Source organism: Periplaneta americana, chromosome 1 (genome assembly GCF_040183065.1).
Source record: "Periplaneta americana isolate PAMFEO1 chromosome 1, P.americana_PAMFEO1_priV1, whole genome shotgun sequence".
Classification (NCBI taxonomy): Eukaryota; Metazoa; Arthropoda; class Insecta; order Blattodea; family Blattidae; genus Periplaneta; species Periplaneta americana.
Genome location: NC_091117.1, coordinates 65,425,227 through 65,447,688, shown reverse-complemented (window position 1 = coordinate 65,447,688; position 22,462 = coordinate 65,425,227). Strand labels below are relative to the sequence as shown.

The following is a 22,462-nucleotide window of genomic DNA, read 5'->3' as shown; positions in this document are numbered from 1 at the left end:
GGAGTGGCATGCGTCTTCGGTTCAGGGAACATGCAGCAGACGTTGAATACAGAACTCGAAAGTGAATGGGTTGAGTGCGCATGCATAATGTGGCACCAGCTGCTGCAGGAGCGTGCCAGGCAGGTTCTTCATTCAGCGGGCCCAAGCAGCGGAAAAGAAAGCGGCCGGAGCGTGAAGCTACCACTCCTTACAAGAGTTATTGTTACTTCCATTTCCGTGCATGTCTGTTTTATGATGTTCGCACAGAAGGAGAAATTCAGAGATTTACTCGAATTGTTTTGGAAGTTCTGACTTGACTCTGAAATCCTTTCCCTTTGCGACCTCTCTCCGTTTATTACACTGTTCAGATATATACTGTTTATAAGTTGTGTATACTAATTTTTGGTTCAATAACCAAGTTTCTATATTGACTTGGTGGTCGCTTATTATCAAGGTCGTGCTTGAACCATTATAATTCCCCCAGTGTGCTCTGCAGCGTATTGCACCTCATGTATTATAGGTCTCGCAAGCAGGGAATACCGACGGAAGGAATGCGAATCAAACATTCCGATAAGGAAGATCGGGCGACAGGAAAGATCACGAGACAGCTTAAATGATATTCAAGTGTACAGTCGAAAGAGAAATGACATCGAAAGAATCAGTCTTCCGTTGTGATAGTTACATTACGACTTTAGTTTGTTCCATTGCATGAGAGTACGTGTCTTGTATCGCACGGTAATATTATTTCATTCGTAAACATATGTTGCGCGTTTAATTGCCTTCGAATTTTTCTCTTGCTACGTTGTTTATTTCCACAGCGATGTCCTCATTTGTTCCTATTCTTGGAAGAGACCGTACTTCAAGCGGCTCGCATCTCTCCCCCCTCGGCGTGCCTACATACACACGTCAAAACAGACAGCAACGCCACCATTGTTTTTCGGTAATCGTTCCTTGCGCTCTAGACGGCCCTTATAACCACCTGCATCAACGTCGATTAGTGTAACCGCTGGTTAAAATTGTCACCTAATCCCTGGTTGAACATTTTTACGGTGCATCGACCTCGGTTAGAACTTAAACAGGAGGTTATCCACGGTAATCTCAAAGCTGCCATATTCTAGCGGTTAAAGGGGATAACCTGTGATTAATAGGTCTAGTAAAACAATATGACGAACAGATACACAGTTCGAACCCAGAGTCCGAAGCCCCAAGCCCTTAGAATCTTGATCAGCGTAGATGAAAAGAGAAGGTGAAGAGTGTTGGAGGAATGGAAGAGGGATACGGGAGTACTCCGAGAAAAACTTCTATTTTGTCCACTACAAATTTCGCGCAGACCTTACCGGGGATCGAACTCGGGTCAATTGCATGACAGATCAGCGCCCTAGAACTTAGCCACATAAGCGAATGAGCGCTTTGCTATCACAGGATTAAATCGCTTGTCAAACTAGTTTGTTACGCGTGAGTGAATCACTTTTTGAATGCCAAGTTCCATAAATAGAAAAATAATGTTAATAGTGATTATATTAATCTATAGCAATTTTATATAAATTTGTTCAGAATTAATTAGATGTACTGTATCTACTTAAACCCTACAACAATGGTAGCTTTTTTGTGTACAGTTCAGAAACGAAAATTCATCTTATTTGTGTGCATATTAAATAGTTTCATGTATACTGTATATTATATGTTTTTTGAATGTTAGGTAAAGAAATGAACTATAAGCAGTATTAATAATTTGCAAGATGATAAAGAAATTATTGAATATTTGTGCAACGTATACACTGAGTTTCAAAATGATTATAACACTTTCATATGACATTATTATTATTATTATTATTATTATTATTATTATTATTATTATTATTATTATGATTATTATTATTATTATTATTATTATTATTATTATTAAGAATTAACATGGTACACGTCATTTGATAGTCAAACTTTCAAAGTTTAAAGTTTTAATCTTCGGAAAAATGTATTATGCTATGGGAACACTGTTGATAATGGCAACACCACAACATAAATCGTTTTGTGTTTTGCAACTTACAAAAGCAAAGTCAATAACAATGTTGCAGAGGTTGTTTCATAGACATTCCAAATTGATCATCTACAATATCATTGGCTTGAACGTTCTATCGCCGCTGATCAGGCCTATACTTCTTGGCCTCCCAGGTCACCAGACTTGAGACCATGTGACTACTTTCTTTGGGTGTATGTGAAGAATGCAGTTTATGTGCCAATGGATCATTGTTGCGTTTGCATCCATAAACAGAGATATGTTTGGAATGTGGCAAGAATTTGACTATCGTATTGCAAGGGGTTCTCACATTGAGTGTTTGTAACGTGCCAGTAAAGAGCGTATTCCGAATCTCAGCGCTGAGCAATCTGATGGCATCACGGTGTTCCGAATTTCACCGATGGAGTCACTGATGTTCCACAGGTGTCGCACCTGTGCCATCAGCTTGCAGAGGTGGTGGTAGTCTCCATCAGCCGCCATCAGCGAATCTGATTGGTTCTTGTATAGGGCGGGAATTAGCAGACGAATGACATCGTGCACTGTTGTGTAATGGCGGTGTGTTCTGCTTTAGTTCTGCTGTATTGTTTGTAATGAGCACAACGTAAAAACAATATGTTAATGGCTTATGAACGAACATGTCAACGGACCAGTTATTACAATCGGTCCAAGTAATAAATATTTTATGCTCTCTTTTCTTTGAACGAGATGGCAGTACGGAAATTTCGCAAAATTTTGTTAGCGTAGCACAGACAACAACTTATACAGTCGCCCTGACAGCCATCGATCCTTCCAGCAGTTTTGTTCTTATTTCGCTGCAGCGTGACGTCATTGTTGTCCACCGGTCCGGTGAGATTCGGAATACGCCGAAAAGCTTTGAGAGTTTCTTAAACAAATATGTACCAGTACCAAATTATTGTATCACTAATACTTCAGCTTACTTAATAATAATCATGAGAAAGAGTTACCATGATTTTGAAACACGTTTGCCTGTTGATCCGGAGCTGTGCGAACGCAAGTTCGATCCCGCTTGATCTTATTACCTGGTAGGATTTTTTTTCCCGAGATTTTTCCAAATTTTAAAGCGAATGTTAGGTAATCACAAGCAGTATCCTCGGATTTATCTCGCCAGATTCCTTCTCGCTATCATCAGTACATAACCTAATGGTTGATAGAGCTTCGTTAAATAACCGGCTAAAAAGATAAATACATTTCAACCTTTGAAACGCCGAGTGTTACATATTTTCTATCAGCAATGAAAAAAGTTCACTTTAACTCTCTTTTAGTAAACCACCATCATTCTTCCCTTTTTTGAAACAAATTAACACAAAATTCTACATTACAGTAACGTATTGTTGCAGTTGTTAAAATATAATTTGGTTGAATCATCCTATGAAAATTTGAGAATTAAGGTACAGTGTTATTGTTTTCTGGGTTTTTACATTAAATCTGGGACAGGATTATCTTCTGCAGCTAATTACAGTTTGTGTGCCAACGTGATGTGGTCGAGCTCCATATCGGAGAGAACATGAATCTTATAAGAATGCGGGAAGGAAATTCGCATTGATAAGGTCCATAAATAAACTCATTGTGTCGCCAGAATAGAAACTATGAAATCATGTGTGAAAACCGAGGTAATTTCTGCGTTAAAGTTGCGTCATTCCGACAATATTAGTTGAAATGAACAAATGAAGTGAAGGGGAAATCGTGCCGCTTTGTTCGTCTGCCTCTCTGATATCATAGTACACTTACTTTCTGTAAATCAGTATGTTAAACGGTTATATTCTGTGCGGTACTCGAGGCACTATAATCCGCAGTTTTTTTTTTTCACTCTTTCCAATGGAACTGTGGTATAAAGTGAGAAGATTTTCTAGCCCTGTGAGGGACTTATTCATATTATCGGCTCGAGCAATATCGGCAATGCGTCATCTTCGACGTTGCCCAGACTATGCCAAGTGGTGGTGCATCTACATTTCAACAAAGGTAAATGGTAGATGAGTAATGTTAAGATGAAATTCGAGAATTCCTCCAAAAATCGTTTCCCACAAAACATTTTCCTTCCTTTTATGGAGATTTGAATATGAATCTCACAAGGAAGCCTTCTTTAGTCATCAAGTTGAAACCTCTCTTGTAAAATAGTGGGCCTACACGGATAAGTAATGGAAGTAAAAAGATAGGCTATATTAAATACAAAGAAATAGCTGTCAATGCAAATCATAAGATAAAAAAAAAATAAAAAATAACTTGAACCCGGCATTTCGGTAACCTTTGTGTTAAGATAATCGTAGCATGCAAGCTTAACCCAACTCTCCGTGATCCTTTACTCCATATCCTCAAGATCTGTAAAGAAAATAGAAACATTCTGTCTTCATATCGCGCGATATATCTATATATTCTAGTGCGATAGCGACGATTGAAAGTGGTTGGTGCTAGAGATGAACAACGATCGAGAAAGCGAGGCTAACAGCGCCCGCAAAGCCGAAAACCCGCACGACAATGTTATATTACGTAGCGTCCTTGACGTAAAGACTGGTTGTGAGTGTTCCGAGACTTGAGATTGATCACTCCCGAAGTCAAGCAGCCTTGAATCGCCACAGTTGTTTATGCCTGACTGAACTTTTATCTACTTGTGGCAACTGTTATATATGTATAAACAATCAAGTAGCCTATTTGAAACATCTCTATACCTTTCGGTGTACAATAATCCGTTCCCCAGTCTTTATTTAATTACTAGGCCCGTACTTATTAAAAGGGTAGGAAATTTCTTTTCATATGTTTAAGATCAAGTGTGTAATCTCAAGTAAAAATATATTAATGTTATGTTTTATGTTTCTTAGAAATGCAAATTTATTTGAGAATTGTTTTTTTCTATTTATATAATCATAGGTAATATCATGTAATATAACCATAACATTTTGATAACTAAGATACTGTTCCGTTTTGTCTTTTTGTCTCATTTAAACATTTATAATGTTATTTATTTCAATGATGTATGTTATTCAAAGTTACGGAATCTTTCCACGCCGACCAAATGCTATTTCGAGAATGATGAGCGAGACTTGAAGCGCACGAGAATGACGAGTCGAGACTCGAAAGACAAATGCAACGAACACAGCGAGCGAGAGCGGCAGTTAGTTTTGTTCATCTCTAGTTGGTACGTTTGTTTATGCGTTACACTCTAGTGTGCGAATGGGACCTAGGTCTATCAGGACTGAGGCTGGATAGACTACCTGTCAGCATCGGATTCACGAATGCCTCCTATGTCACCTGTCGGACTTGGACAATCATACAATATAGGGCTCACAATGGACCAAAGAAAGTTTAAATCCAGATCCGTTCTGAATGTGGCCCAGGAAAAGCCATGATGTGCAGGGTTCCTTATCAGGCGTGAGGTGTCGACATCTAGTCGTTTGGCTCACGTTTCACCTGAAATGTAGAGTATTTATTGTAGCCTCTGGAATGTAGGGTGATTTTTTATGTTTTCACCGTGTCGGGAAGGGGATTCTCCCCAACGTTTCGTAACTGGTTATTAGTGCCAACATCAGGGGCGATAAACAGCGTCACACATGGTGCAACATAGTCATACCATCCTCACATGGTGAAATTGCTGTCTGGCGGATCGTACGTGATACACTTTTAAACGTTTCCTTCCCTTCTTTTTAGCGGAGTACCATGAATATAGCCAGAAATGAAAACACGTCTGTGACTCGCGTTGATCTTTCGCTCAGGCGGCCTGGATTCGATCCCCGGCCCAATGTGATGGAATTTGTGGTGGTCAGAACAGATGTGAAGGGTTTCTCTCCGGGTACTCTCGTTTCTATCTTTCCACCAACACTGTGCACTCCTTCCTTATTTCATCTATCCTATAATCTGTCATAGTTAAAACAGGCTGGAATGGAGTTTGGAGGCAGTACGGGGCTCTGTTGGTGATGTATAGGGCTAGGATTTTGATGGAATTGCATCTTTTTTCTAGTAAGCCAGAAACATAGCCGCTTTAGTATTTATATGTTATGTAATAAACTGAGTGTTTTAAGCCATATTTGTTAGGGCATTTTTTTTATTTTTTACCTGTTTCAACTCATAAGAGCATCTTTTGTGTTATTCGGACATTTTTTATGCATTTTCATTTAATTTTGGTCACAAATACCCATTATTAATATAAAATTATGTTTATTTCCTTTGATATTTTGTCTACATATTTTAATTTGTTATTTAACGACGCTGTACCAACTACGAGGTTATTAGCGTCGATGGAGTTGGTGATAGTGATATGATATTTGGCGAGATGAGGCCGAGGATTCGCCATAGATTACCTGACATTTGCCTTACGGTTGAAAAAAAACCTCGTAAAAACCCAACCAGATAATAGCCCAAGCGGGAATCGAACCTGCGCCCGAGCGCAACTCCGGATCGGCAGGCCTTAACCGACGGAGCTACGCCGGTGGCTAATACCCATTATTTTGTATAATATTTTAATCGTTTTTCTACACAAATATTGCCCTTTTAACGTAGTACACCCCATGTAATGGATCTGTCCAACCATCCCTTCAATATAGACTCCTCTATACTAGCTAATTCCGTATAAGAGTGGCCTTGTGATGGGCTACATGGAAACTACATCAGGTAAAATAATTAAAGTGTGCCACTTAGAAAAAATTATGTAAAATTAAATAAACTTAAATGTTGGTAGGCCCTACTAGAATTTAATTTAATTACTAGTCTAAATATTAAGTAGCACAAAACTCATTTTCCTACTAAGCCAATTTTAGAATGTAAGATCAACTTTTAGGCCATTTTTGAAAGATTTTTAGGTCATAAATGCATTGTTTTAGGACATTTTTTTATGATTTATAGGTCATGAAAATCCTAGCCCTAGTGATGTAGGATATAAGAACTTGGTGCTCCGGTCCTCGGGTTTATTAGGTATTAGCCTTGGGAATTGCTGCCAGGAAGTCAAAACGAGGATAGCAATGGCAAAGGAAGATTTTAATAGAAAAAGGTGCGTATTCTGCGGACCTCTAAGGAAGAGACTAGGTGAAGTGCTTCATGTGGAGTGTAACATTGTATGGGCAGAAACATGGACATTACGACGAAGTGACGAGAAGCGACTAGAAGCATTTGAAATGTGAATATGGAGAAAAATGGAGCATGTGAAATGGCCAGACAAAATAAGAAACGAAGCTGTGTTGGAAAGAGTAAGTTAGGCGAAGAAAAGAATAATGCTGAAAGTGAATAGGAAGAGTGGAAGAAATTGGTTGGGTCACTGGCTAAGAAGAAACTGCCTACTGAAGGAAGCACTGGAAGGAATGGTGAACGGGAGAAGAGTTCGTGGCAGAAGAAGATATCAGATGATATACGACATTAAGATATAATGATCACATGCGGAGACTAAGAGGAAGGCAGAAAATAGGAAAGACTGGAGAATTCTGAGTTTACAGTCAAAGACTTGCTCGTGGGCAGAACACTATGAATTAATGAATGAGTCTTGAGATGGGACCTAGTCCTGTCAAAGCTGAGGCAGGTTGGCCCGCCTGTCACTGTCGGATACACTACTCGAGCCACCTGTCGGACTGGAACAGCCATCGCTTGTGTAGGGCGCACGGTGATCCAAAGTGCATGGGTCCATCCCGGGCCAGGTCCTCAAAAAAAAAAAAAAAAAAAAAAAACCCTGGCAATCTAGTCAGCCATGAATTGAATGTCGCATTCCAAAGTAGTAATTTACGAACGTCGCTTGCAGTTAAAGTAACCTTTCCGGTTTCTTTCAGAGCGTGGTCCAAGAGCATTCTTCGCTGCATACGAGCAGTACTCGAGAGCCATCTGAGTTAGTCACCACTATTAATAAAGTAATGTGAGCGGGAAAGGCAGTTTCGTATGTAACCTCCGAAAGCATTTCAGAGGATAGCGAGTTCAATTTATAATTTTTATACCAATTTTTTTTTTCTGTTAATAAGAGTGAGAAATAATTTATAGAGTTAAATAATATATTTTTATTTTATTTTAGTAGGTTATTTTACGACGCTTTATCAACAGCTTAGGTTATTTAGCGTCTGAATGAGGTGAAGGTGATAATGCCGGTGAAATGAGTCCGGGGCCCAGCACCGAAAGTTACCCATCATTTGCTCATATTGGGTTGAGGGAAAACCCCGAAAAAAACCAGGTAACTTGCCCCGACCGGAAATCGAACCCGGGCCACCTGGTTTCGCGGCCAGACGCACTAACCGTTACTCCACAGGTGTGGATTAAATATTATAAATACAAAACGTGGGTTGGTAATAGTTCCATTCACCTATATTATTTTTTATTTCACATTGCAAATGTTATCAGTATACTTTTAACACTTTAGGTGTAGGTTTTCTACCATTAACGCAAAAATAACGGTAAAATATGTATATGGAATATTAGTAGGCCCTGGGTATCTTGCAAATTACCATTATTGTACTTTCTTAGTTCGTATACTTCGTATTGTGAAACTGTGTTATTTGTTTGACGACAATCTTTGTTACAGTCAGGCCATTTGTAGTTTTGTGGTTTTGAAATGAAAATTAATTTTTGGAAATTTTGTTGGTGTTTGGTAATTTAGATTTGTATGTTTATTCAATTACGCATCGTCCACCTCTGTGGAGTAACGGTTAGCATGCCTGACTGTGAAATGAGCGGGCACGAGTTCAATTCCTGGTTTGGACAAGTTACTTGGTTGAGGTTTTTTCGGAGTTTTCCCTCAACCCATGCTGGATAACTTTTGACGCTGAACCCTGGGCTCATTTTGCTGGCATTATTACCTTAATTTCACTCAGGCGCTAGATAACCGTAGACATTGATTAAAGCGTTGTAAAATAACCAATTAAAATTAATTACGCTTCCAAACAAACTACAGAGGATTGGTAATTATAAGTTGGCGAATGGGAAGTAGTTACGAAGACGGTCACGTTCTATTTGTTTGAAAAGCCTAGCGGAAATGTTGACGTGGGGATCAAATCCCTTATCTTCCAAATAGAAGCTAGTAAAGTTACAAAACTTTAGTTCACTTTTATGGTGGGAAAGAGGGCCTGTCATAGGGAGGTGGTGGATAGTTACCACTTGGCCCGATGTTTAGATTTTTTAGGGAGAGGAAAATACAAAATATTCACAAACATTTTTGTTGCGTGAAAGAATTGTTAAATCACATTTTTCAGCGGCATCAGAAAGGAATCGCATTTGTCATGCAAGTTTTCTCTTGTACCTAAGTATGAACTACCAACGAAAATGATTAAATAATTTTCTACAGTCAGTTAAAATGTTAGATGGGATTCAGCGAAAGGGAAAGTTCTTTGACCCTGAATAAAATGGAACCCGCCATTTTCCATTGAATACGCAGTTTCTCTACCGACTATCAAGACAGAACATTTACATTAATTCCACGGACAGTTTTATAGGTGTAATTTAAATGTGCATATTTGGTATCTTCATATTACTGAATATGTTAATTTCGTAAAAAAAAAAATCTCTTGCGTATACTTTTTGAGCATCTGTCGCCATCTGGAGTCATTTGCAACCAACAAATGAAAACGAGCAACCTTGCACACGACAACTATCAAATCTTAATTTTTGGAAAAATATAATTACATTTACGAGTTAAAACTTTAGTATTTTCTAATAACTTAAAAACCCATCTCCATAGTCTGAAAATCGATTTGTGGGGAATATCTCTGAATAATGAAGTGCGATTCACATTTTACGTAAAATGATTGTCACACAAAGAAACCGTTTCTTCAACGTCAAATTTGACACAATCCACATTGTACAGTGCACACACTTTATCTCTCCATGTTCGCATGTGCGCTGGGCACTGCCGCTTCCGCTCTACATCCGCGAGAATGGAAAGATAAAATGTATGCACTATACATCAAGTATATTACACTGAATATAGTAACCGCCATGTCACAGTAAGGTACGATTCGCTATTGTTCCAAGATTGCAGTTTGACAAGGCTAACATAATTTTGAGATACCGTACGTGAAAAATATAAATTAGCCTATATTTCATTTCCTTCGAAGGAGCTCGTCTTTATCATTAGAACTGATATTTTAAAATTCATCAGTGAAGTCCTGTTTGATTTAAGTATTTCATTAATTGAAAATTAAAGTAACGTTTCCGATGTTTCAGTTTAGGTTATAAATGTTGTGCTACACGTTGATGTGATTCAGTATAAAAATGAACACCTTCATAAATGAAATATGTAAACATTATTTTTTTGGTCCTATAGAATTATCTGTGATGGTTACCATTTGTTATTAATGGAGAGAAATTCGCTGCGGGAGGCTCGAACTTGGGACCTTCAGTTCTCCGCACTGGGTGCTCTAACCAGGGAAAAAGAACCAAAGGATAAAAATTCGATCCAGTGCTGTGGGTTGAACTTCGGTGTATCTCAGTGGTTAGCGCATCCAGTGCGTAGAACTGGTTGTCCCGGGCTCGATCCTCGGCGCCGGAGCAAATTTTTCTGCATTAATAACAGATGGTAATCTTCATAAGAACCTATATTATTTTGTTCTTTTTTGGCCTCTTTCTGTAATCCTTATTGTAAGAATTTCAGACATATTTATTATGTATTACATACAGTTTCCTGTGTTAAAGAGATCTGTTTTACTTCATTTCCCATCGCTATTTTTAAGAACACTTAACAGTTAATTTTTGTGGTTTTTTGTTCCGCTAGACCATGAAGTATTACATGTTAATTGAAAAGAAATTATTGTGGCCGCATGTGCATTTGCAATCATTTCTCTAGTAAAAAAGTCAGGTCACATCAGAACAGTTTCCTCACGAATCATATCCATTCACATTGAAGTTCTGTGACGTCTCATAGTTGAATATAACTATATGAAAATCATCATGGAATATTTGATGATGATGTGACGTGACATTAATGTGATGTGACGTGTTAATCTCATTTCACAGTCCTTCAGTTTTATTGAACACTTCAATTTTATCCGTCGTCCCCCAGATAAACGAGAATGAAACATTTAGACACACAGTCATTCCCTGATCATGTAGTAGCGTGCCATAACACATAAGGTACTCATACATATGCCTACAGTTCGCGCCCCATCTCTGAAAGAAATGTCCACCATATGGTGCTAGAATAGCGATGGGGGTGGGGATTGAGAATAGACTGTTATTCCTGTTTTATAATATTTTGACGCGATCTGATGAAGAGATATGCTTTCTGTTAATTCAGATTTTCTAAAGGAAGTCCTTTATAACTGTGTATGATACGGTTAAAGCGAATAATGAATTTCAATTGAGATACAGTAACAAGATGTCATCATAATCGTCATCCATTCAAGTTACTCATTGACCTGGTACGGTGTCATTGCTGAATTTTCAGTCCACTTCTTCTTTGTTGTGCTTTGTATAAAGGATCTGACATATAAAGTGTTGAAGGTGTTTAATGACAGTAATGTTAAGAGTGAATCCTTATGATAAAAGGGACAGAAATTTATTTTGTCATTTTGCCTTATTTCATCTTATGTAGTGAGAAATAGAAGTAATTGCAACATCGCAAAGTATAGGAAACACCCCTTCTTCACAGCAGTTAGGGGAAACAGATGTACACAGACAGAGCCTGCTGCACGTTTCGCTATGCAATGCGCTGTTCTCTCCGCAGTACCCAGGCGAGGGCAGTAGTTCCCAAAGTGGGGGCGTGTAAAGGGCTGAGGGGTGTCGCGAGATTTAGAAAATAAAACAAAAAGTGTCTTATTAACATTTATTTTGTATTCAGAATCATAAACATAAACAACGCTTAACATAGTATAATAATAAAAATATGTTTCAGTAATTATAAAGTAAAAAATAATTAATGTGACTATTACACTTGTCATCTAGTCTGCTGTCAAAAAATCTGAAAGTTAGAATTTATAAAACAGTTATAATACCGGTTATTCTATATGGTTGTGAAGCTTGGACTCTCACTTTGAGAGAGGAACAGAGATTAAGGGTGTTTGAGAATAAGGTTCTTAGGAAAATATTTGGGGCTAAGAGGGATGAAGTTACAGGAGAATGGAACAAGTTACACAACGCAGAGCTGCACGCATTGTATTCTTCACCTGACATGATTAGGAACATTAAATCCAGACGCTTGAGATGGGCAGGACATGTAGCACGTATGGGCGAATCCAGAAATGCATATAGAGTGTTAGTTGGGAGACCGGCGGGAAAAAGACCTTTGGGGAGGCCGAGACGTAGATGGGAAGATAATATTAAAATGGATTTGAGGGAGGTGGGATACGATGGTAGAGACTGGATTAATCTTGCTCAGGATAGGGATCAATGGCGGGCTTATATGAGGGCGGCAATGAACCTCCGGGTTCCTTAAAAGCCAATAAGTAAGTAAGTATTACACTTTTACTACGTCACACTACTTTTGACCAATAAAACGGTACGAAAGGACGTCTTTCAACCAATCATGGCTGCTTATCGCACAATTTTATCGCGTCCCTAGCATTTGTTTAATTTTATCGCGTCCCTAGCATTTGTTTATTTTTATCACTACCCTAGCATTTGTTTCTTTGTTTGCCAACATTTCAAACTGCACTGGTCTGGACGTCAAAAAACAGAAAATTACAAACCACTCCAGTCGATGCACAGCACTTTCAAATATGACTCAAATTGGCATTCAAGAACAAGAATTAATAAAGATCACTGGTCATAGCTATGCATCTTTCCTGAAACCCTACTTACAAATAAATGAAGAGCACCATTCGGAAATCCTGAATACGTTGAGGGATACACCATGTACATCACCGAGTTCATTTCTTTTACGCACATGTCCAATATAACAACTGAACCACCAATCACTAAAACATTCAAATTTGAAAATTGTACCTACTTTCAATAATTGTTTCTTTTAAAATTATTCATGTTTATTTTTTATTTCATCATCGTTAATTAAAATGTTTCATGTTTATTTCATCATCACTAATTAAATCTTTTTAACACGCGTTTATATTATTTAGGTTATGTTATAGCTTCTGCTATATGATATTATGAATAGTCACGTATCAGAGATTGTTTAATACTAAGATTTATTGAAAATCGTCTGTCAAGTGTCGTTGATTACTGGGATCGGGATAATTGAAGTGGAATGCAACTGTTTTAATAAAAATGAAACTGAATCAACAAAGCCTTCTTGACCAGTAACCGTCCACAGAGTTCAATGAAGATTCCATAGTTGGCACAACTGATAAGAAAACAGCTATTCATAACACACTACTGTCATCTACTAGCGTAATATTTATAATGTTGAGATGGTACAAATTTGAAGACAGTTGTGTATTTTCGTAAGTCAATTAATATTTTATTGTATTTGAGTACTTGGTTACTTCTAATCTTTATACACTTTCATCTAATCGTGTAATAGTCAATTAAATCCCACTCGAGTTTTGATTTTCTCTAGATACATCAAAACCTCTAGTGAGATTACTGTTGATAAATGTGCCTGTTTTTCATAAAGTAGCTTCTTAATCAGGTGACGTAGGCCTATTCTACGTGCCCGTGTATCCTTGACACAGAGTAGAATTTTATGTTTATATCTTGCCTACCCTTTACATTGGTGGCCGGGTAGCTCAGTTGGTAGAGCAGCTGGCTACGGACTGAAAGGTCCGGGGTTCGATCCCAGGTGGTGACAGGATTTTTTCTCGTTGCCAAACTTTCAGAACGGCCCCAAGGTTCACTCAGCCTTCTATAAAATTGAGTACCGGGTCTTTCCCGGGGGTAAAAGGCGGTCAGAGCGTGGTGCCGACCACACCACCTCATTCTAGTGCCGAGGTCATGGAAAGCATGGGGCTCTACCTCCATGCCCCCCAAGTGCCTTCATGGCATGTTACGGGGATACCTTTACCTTTACCTTTTACCTACCCTTTACATTAACCGTGTACCTGAGTAACTTTCTGCTTGCTGACACCAAAGACAAGCTATTTGCATCACATTTTACATTTCAGTAGAGGAGTAACTTGCAAGTCACAATTTAACAAGATACATGCATACTACTATAAACTACTGCATGGTGTGTATTCTTATTGAACACTTGCGAGAAATTCCCTATCCTCTCTGATTTAGAAGTTGTGATGATACGGAAGGTCGAATATAGAATAATTTACGTTTGATCTGGAACTTTAGCGAACGTGGAAACGTGAAAGGTCACGGAGAGCCATGTTAAGCACTTGTTTTTCAGTGACTAGCGGCTATTCTTCCAGACTTTAAGTTTTTTCCTTGTGCCCTACAGTTCTGATTGGCAACCGTATACTCGTATATCTGTGTTTTTTTCAACATTCCCTTACATTAGCTACCCATGTACAACTTTTTAAGAGTTTCGACATGGTGATTTTGAAAGGTTACTGTGGAAGACAGACTGTAGTCCCTACGCAAGGAAGATCAAATAAAGCATCCCTCTCCATGATTCGAATTGGAACTCGGTTGAGCAGTAGGGCCTACGCTACCACTGATCCACAGCATAGGATTTCTTTTGTATAAAGAGAAACTCTAAGCAAATACTCGTGCCTCCAAACCCTTGTGACAGTTCACCGAAGTGGAAGGGTGGACGAGTATTTTCGGACCCAACTTGCTTCCATGAGGCAGACCTCTTTGAGGGGTTAGCAGCGCTTCGCTTGGCACCACTCTGCTCACAAGGCATGACGCTGCTGACGCAGACTCGCGAATAATTGAATGACAGAACATCCCGTGTTGTATAACAGGATAGAGTTCCTCCACAAGGGTCGCATCGCATAACGAGCCCAGTTCTGCGGATGGTAGTTATAACCTATATATGTTTTTTTGTGATAATCCCAAGCGGAAGTTTTTCATATCGCACGCAAGTAACCACCATCTGACGGCTGATTTCCGCCCGCTTCTCCCGGCCGTCGCATAGCTCTGTTAGGTATACGGGATATTACATTGTCGTTAGTTGGATACGCAACTGCGCCTCGTAAAGAATGTGAAACGCCTCGTCTCCTACTCCTCTCCTTTGACTTTCTCAGTGATGTTGATTCAACTTTCCAAGTTTTCCCTCCTCCTCAGCGACTGCTGGAAGTGATTATTATGAAGATGCTCTTCTCCCGTAGCGTATCTTGTTACGGGACCGCCCTCCCCAATCTACCGGAGATTTGTTACATTTTCATCACTGTTCCTTCTGTTTTATCTACGGCTTGAAGTGCAACACAGTTCTGATTCGTCTTATCTGGCGATTGTGTTTCATTTCTTTTTGAAATATTGTGGCGTGTTTTTATCTGCATATTCGTCACAAACTTTGTTAATAATTACTACATTGTTGCGTTATAAAGTCATTTAAACCCTAGTGTTGTGGTGAAAATTCTTGAGTGAAGTGTTAACGACTGTCGTCTTCTGTTTGTGAAGTGTTTATCTGAAATGTGATTTGTTGTGTACAAATAATACATTAGTATACGGGAAGTTATTATAATACATTAGTGTTTTTTTTTTTTAAGAAAAAAGACAAGTTCTAAGTTCAGTTATAAATTTTATGGCTGTGTTACACAAGCGGATTGGTTATTAATTGAAGACATGCAGTCAAAGTAGAAGGGTGCACAGTCGAATCTCGCAGTTTGTCGCAAGTACGATGTTCGTTCCGGATGAGCCGTTTTCTTATTCTTGTATTCCTATTTCCCTTTCCTTCGGTGGAAGCAGCCTTCGTACCCGACGTCTTCGGAGATGGGGCTCTACCGGGTCTTGGGTGAGTGTTGATTAATACACCTTGGGCAGACTTTTTCGTATATAAATAGTTTGCTGAATGTTAAAAGCACAGAATTTGCTTTTTCGTATTAAGTACCTGTAATGGTTTTTTTTAATATCAGAACGAATTTTCGTGCACAAAAGAGGGAGGAGTATTTCTGTGATAAAACGTAAGCAGAGTTAATTTTTTTAATAAAAAAACGTAGCTTTATACGAATTACCGTAATTGTTTTATTGACATTTTATTAGTCGTGCCGTTTGCCGAGAAAACACAAAACATTTCGTATATGAATTTCTGTAAATTAAATTTCTTTTAAAACTTTTAACTCCTATTCTGCACTTCCAAACGTTTTGTAAATATTAAAGGTATCCCATTTTTATGCCATGAAAACGCATTGAAGGCACGGAGATAGAGCTAGAGCTCGGCATTAAAATGAGATGGTGTGATCGGCACCACGCTCCGTCCGCCTGTTACTCCCGGGACTCAATTTGACAGGAAACTGTGTGGACGTCGGGGCCGTTTTGGAAGTTAGGCACGAGGAAAATCCCATTACCAACCGAGATTGAACCCGGAACCTTACAGTTCGTAGCCAGTTGCTCTGCCAGTTGAAAAATACGAAGATCTATTCTCACTGTAATGGCTCACGTGTCGTGTTGGATGTATTTTGAAGGAGTGTCAGGAGTGATGAAAGTTACATTATTTTCAATGAAGGTTTATTTTCTTTTAAGTATTAAAAGTAGTTAAACCAGCATGTTTACCAATTCCTGATGCCGTGATTTGGGTTACTTATTTGAATAGTACGGACGGCGTTTCAGGCACAGTCTCTATATAATTGCATACACTGTATATAGGCTTACATGTATTTATTGTATATTCTTAAATTATTATCTTTTAATACTCTAAAGATAGATACTCAATTTTACCAGAAACACTTTTTTTTTGGAAAAGGAAGTTACAAAATGTAACTTAATGAGACTCAATATCATGCACAATAAATAAATAAAATTAATGAATGAGTAAAGGAATAAATAAATAAATAACTAGAATTAATGAATGAGTAAAGGAATAAATAAATCAATAGAATTAATGAATGAGTAAAGAAAGAAAGAAATAAATAACTAGAATTAATGAATGAGTAAAGGAATAAATAAATTAATTAATAAATACAACTAACGAATGAGTAAAGGATTAATAAATAAAATTAATGAATGAATAAAGGAATACAAGAATGAATAGAGAAATAAATAAATAAGTGAGTGAATGAATGAATGATTGATTAAAGATATAAATAAATAAATAAATAAATAAATAAATAAATAAATAAATAAATAAATAAATAAATAAATAAATAAATAAATAAATAAATGTATTATATTGGGTTTTAAATACAAATAAACAAGAGTAAGGGTATAAATTCTAAAACTAAATCGTTACTGTACTTAACATCGCAATTATGTATCTTGATTATTCTCTACTGCAGTTCTGATCGATAAGGACGATGTCGAGATTGAACCTCTATTCTTCGTTCTAATTGTTTATTTCTATCTAGTATTTTAGTCGACTTTCTTTACCGAAACCTTCCTCCTGTTTTACTTAGATATATTTTTCCTCTAAATACTAGGCTAGCAAAAGACGTTTTACTCGTAGTTCACATATAATAGATTTTTTTTGTTAGTTTCACGTTCCAGTTAACTTTCTTTGCCGCCAGATTATCATCATTTCCTTAATTTAATTTACACTATTTATTTTTATCATTGTTAGCATCATATCACCATCACCACCACGACCATCATCATCATCATCATCACTAGGGCCCATTTCTAAGACTGATTATTCTGGCTGATATTTCTCCAAGCGTTTCCTGTATATCTACAGAATTTGTCTTAATATGCCATGATTGAAGTCATAGTGTCTTCATCTTCTCTGTCTTCCTGTCGTCATCTTATAAATCATAATTAACGCCTTCAATAATTGCAAATTTTTTAAATTACGGACTGAGGTGGCGTAACATTAAAGTTACTGTTTGCTTGTAATTAGTAAAACAGTTTAAGATACTCAACTTCGTACAGTAATTTGTTTATTTATTTATATTTATGCATTTATTACGTATTTATTTATGTATTCATGTTCCTATGTATCCATGTATTTATTTATTTATAATATGTATATATTTTTATTTGCTTATTTATTAGTTTTTACTTAGTATTTATTTATATATTTATTTGTTTTATTTATTTATTATGCACTGTATTGGGCCTTATTAAACAACATATTTTTATCCTTTTTACAAAAAAAAAATGTATTAATAGAAGCATTTTACCAAATAAATCAAATCGAAATGATAGCCGTCCAAATCTTGGATTTAAAATATCAACATCCTAATTAATTCAAATGAACAAAAAAGAAAATGTAACTTAATTAAAAAAATACATAATAAGATTTTAAAAAAGAATATTCTGCGACAAGATGTGGTGGCTATCAAAACGATAAAAATTTATTGAAAATAAATAATATACATTGAATATTATAAAGATGGATAGAGATGGTGATTGATGATGTTCAATGAAGATTTTAAAATGGTTGATGCAATTGTCTGAAGAGTCTTTTCAGGAACCTTTAATTTTCTGAGGATCTCCAATGTAAATTTGGGAATTGTTCATCGCGCACCAAACATAAGTCCAATGACATTCCAATCTTGAATATTATATTTATGACTGAGATCATCACAGCATGGAAGGTAAATAGCGCGTTTCTCTTCATGTACCTGCTTTGGTTGATCTTCATTAATTTCGAACCTTACAGTGGGGTCAAGAATGAGACCAGTTTTTTTTATCTCGGTCAATTATTATGATGTCAGGTACATTTATTTTGTAATTGCGGTAAACGTGAGCATCGTTAGAGGATTAAAATATAATATAATAATTACAAGAATATAATGATAATTACCGTTTCAGATTTCATTTTTCCGTGCATAGTATTTAGTTTCTTGAAATTGCGATATTGATTATTAAAAGAATGAATAGAGGAATCAAATAAATAAATAAGTAAATGAATGAATGATCGATAACGGCAATTTAATAAAGTAAATAAACTTAAACAATCTTGTAAAACAGTAAAAAAAAACAAGAAAAAATGTAGTTTATCCATGTTTATATGCAGAACCGGAAATTTGTACGGGGTTTGTCGGCTTCACAAAACCATATTTAAAAGCAATTGTCTTGAGAGAAGGGATGATAATAATAATAATAATAATAATAATAATAATAATAATAATAATAATAATAATGATAATAATGATAATAATAATAATAATAATAATAATAATAATAATAATAATAATAATAATAATAAATGCGGTCATATGATATAGGGTATTTATTGTCAGCCAACTTTACAATTTTAGTCATGGTGGACCTTCACATTTTTGTATTTTGGTCCACCATCACTTTAACATTTTTCACACTTTCCACATCAGTTCATTGTTTATAATTTCTGCTATATGTAGTTCATTTTCTCTTCCTCCATTTTATTTAATCGTCTTATCATCACTTTTACCCCTTCCCCCACTGTCTTATATTTATAAATTTATTTGCTAATTACTTTCTCATTTTACCCCGTTCTTCTGTTTTCCTATCTTTCCTTCCCTAATCCATCCTCTTCTGCTCTCTCCCATTCATTTACTGTCTCCCTTCCATTTCTCGATCTTCTTATCAATTGTCAGATATTCTTTTCTTCAGTTATATCTGAATTATTATTTATTATCCACTCTCAAATCTACCTACAGTCTACATTCACATATTCTTTCCAAGCTATTCTCTCAATAGCTGACGTATAAGAAATATGTGCTTTAGGTTCATGGAAATAATACTCCTGAAATTAAATTAAGTTAGACACCTTATTCTCGTGTCTTGCTGTATTGCATGGCAGTTTGTGGGCGTAGAAAATATCCTAGGTCTATAATCTTTAATTGTGATGGTGGTATATTGCTTAGTATAATGTCATTTTGTAAAGAGTGAGATGATGATGATAATGACGGGGATGATGATGATGATGATGATGATGACGATGATGATGATGATGATGACGACGACGACGACGACGACGACGACGGTTAGGGGAAAATGTTTGATACTAAAGTGTGAATAACATCGATGGTCTCTTATGTTGTGTTGCAGACTCCATTGAATGTGGGTGACACAATCAGTGAACAGCAATCGACAAGCAGTGCTGTAGATGTTCGATGCAGTCAGGTTGACATTGCTGGCGATTACACCAAGAAAAAACATGTTCTGCGCTTGAATACCTTCAGCGGTTCAGAGCTGTTACTCCAGGCAGAAGATGCTGGTGACATGGTGCAGTGGATCCATGCTCTTCAGGCACAGTCAGGGGCGAGTGAGAAAGAGGTATGTCTGCCTTCATTATAAATTCAAAACAATATATTTTGTTCACTCTAGGTATAAATAAAAGGTCAACATTTAACTATCAACAGTCATATGATTCAAATGATACGTATACAAAGTATGGTGTGTCTTTCTTTGGTCATTGAATAAAAAAATAATGAATATGAAGAAGGGGAGATGAACAAATACAGTCTCGGAGATTTGCTCTTGAAAACTATCTATAATCTTTTTAGGCCTTTGACATGTCCAAATTTATTTCGCTAATATTCTACTCAATTGACTGAAAATCAGGTGGCTGAGGGTACATTTTCTGTTACCAAAACATATCTTCATCTAATTTCTCTCATTTTTTGTTAAGAATATCATGTTTAATGTTTTATCAATGAATATGATTTTCTTGAAGATTTAGCACAGAAATATTTTTCTATTTTGTTATTTAACAACACATTATCAACTCCTCGGTTGTCTATAGTCACTACCTGGTGACAACAGAATTGCATTTTGGCGAGTTGAGTCCGAGGATTCGTCAAGAGATTATCCTACATTTGCCTTTCAGTTATGAAAAACCTCATAAAAAAGTCAATCAGGTGATTGGCACGAGTGGGATTTGAACCCATACCAAAACGCATCTTTGGAGCAAAAGTAACGCATATCACTACTATGTTCGTGATCTCATCTATTCTGAAGGGAAGAGAGGTTGGAATGGTACAAAATTAATGTATTGACGAAAATTTATTTGGAAAAAAATAGGGTTGACTGATAAATAATTCATTGGTTGAGTTCTGCATTTTCTCCCCTTTGGCAGACATTTACGTGAGTGTCAAATAAAAAAGTGTTAATATTTATTGCTACAAAGAATACAAAATAAATATGTGTAACGGTCATAGTGCACACCCGTCTGAGCAAGCTCATGCTGGGGGCAATTCCAAAAAAATAACTATTTAGTATTAAATGGAACATACTGTAACGAAAATTCAATAAAATGACAAAATGCAATGCAATTATTACAAAATAGGGATAATTACGAACATAAAATTAAAAAATCAAGTCAAGAACAGAATGTAAGTTCGAATGAATAAGTAGGTATATTGAAATTAAGAAAATGAAGAGGAGGGGGGAGAGGATGTAAATACTAAACAGTTTGCTTCATTTTGTTCTTAAATTTATTAAAACCGAAATTGTCTATGTCTGGATTTATTATCAATATTGAGTTGTATAAACTTGACTCGTAACTCTGGCTGCTATATATTCCAGTGGTTGTGTAACATTTAGGTTAACTAAAGGACATATTAAATTTCTTCAGGTAGAATAACATGCGGTTCTTCTTTTTATTTTTGACGATTTTATAGTAATACTAGCCGTACCCGTGCGCTCTGCTGCACCTGTTAGAAATAAATATAAAGTAATTACATAATTAAAATAGGACGTTTGATCCAGGGAACAACTTTTACAACAGCGCAAGATAATCTGCTTCGCTCATTACCCAATTTTTTTTGCATTGCATTTATTGCATATATATTTTATGTATTTTAACACGATTCAATTGAGCATAGTTAACATTTGAATTATAAAATAATGGATTGCTAAGCTAACGTACTATTACTGCATACTAAATCAATACACTCTCGTTATTCGTTAATTCTCTGAGATTAAAATGAGTGTACATAAATATTATTTTAAGAAATACAGAAAACGAATGTACAAAATAGCCTATCAAATTTTCTGTGCATAAGAAGCTATTTTAATCTTACCTGTCCTCGATTTACTCAGACGTTACTGTAATAACCAGGCTTCGAGACTTCGGACCCGATAGAGCAGTTCAGTGGGAAATCCGCATAACGGCATACTGAGTATAGTGATAAAGCGTACAGTGGGTGGGGGTACTGTAGAATGAATGCCAACAAATATGCAAAGAAAAACGCTCTCCATTTGAAGGTTCTGACGAATAATTTGGTTTTCATACAAACTCATTTTCAAACTGTGTCTGAAACTATTACACGATTAGAAAAGTCAGAGCAAGAGATGCCGGAAGCGCTCAAATTAGTTGAGGAAATGACACAGAGAATTAATGAGACACCAAGAACACCGGTTACTGAATGTGTAAAACAGAAGTGGAAATCAATTTTATGTAAAAATAACGGATAAGGAACATTGTGTAATATAAACAGCAAATTAGTGGACATATAATCGCCCGAGAATGAAGGACTGTCTCTTAGAGACTGCAATGATGTTAGGTTTTTCGTTTTACTCTTATCACGTCATGCGACGTAGAGCGCAGCTTTTCCACAGTACAAACTGTGTTTGGCAGATAATCGAAAAAGATTTACATTTGAGACACTGAAAATGTATCTT

The 22,462-nt window shown here is 36.5% G+C and overlaps 1 protein-coding gene across 17 annotated transcripts in view; it reads left to right on the top strand.

Annotated features, from left to right (window-relative positions):
* The window catches only part of RhoGAP19D (Rho GTPase activating protein at 19D), a 554,578-nt gene that overhangs the window by 448,481 nt on the left and 83,635 nt on the right, over nt 1-22,462 (top strand). For all 17 annotated transcript variants that reach the window (XM_069821517.1, XM_069821525.1, XM_069821534.1 and 14 more), the window contains one exon: nt 19,886-20,113. In XM_069821517.1, the coding sequence (XP_069677618.1) occupies nt 19,886-20,113 (228 nt within the window). The remainder of the gene's footprint in view (nt 1-19,885; nt 20,114-22,462) is intronic.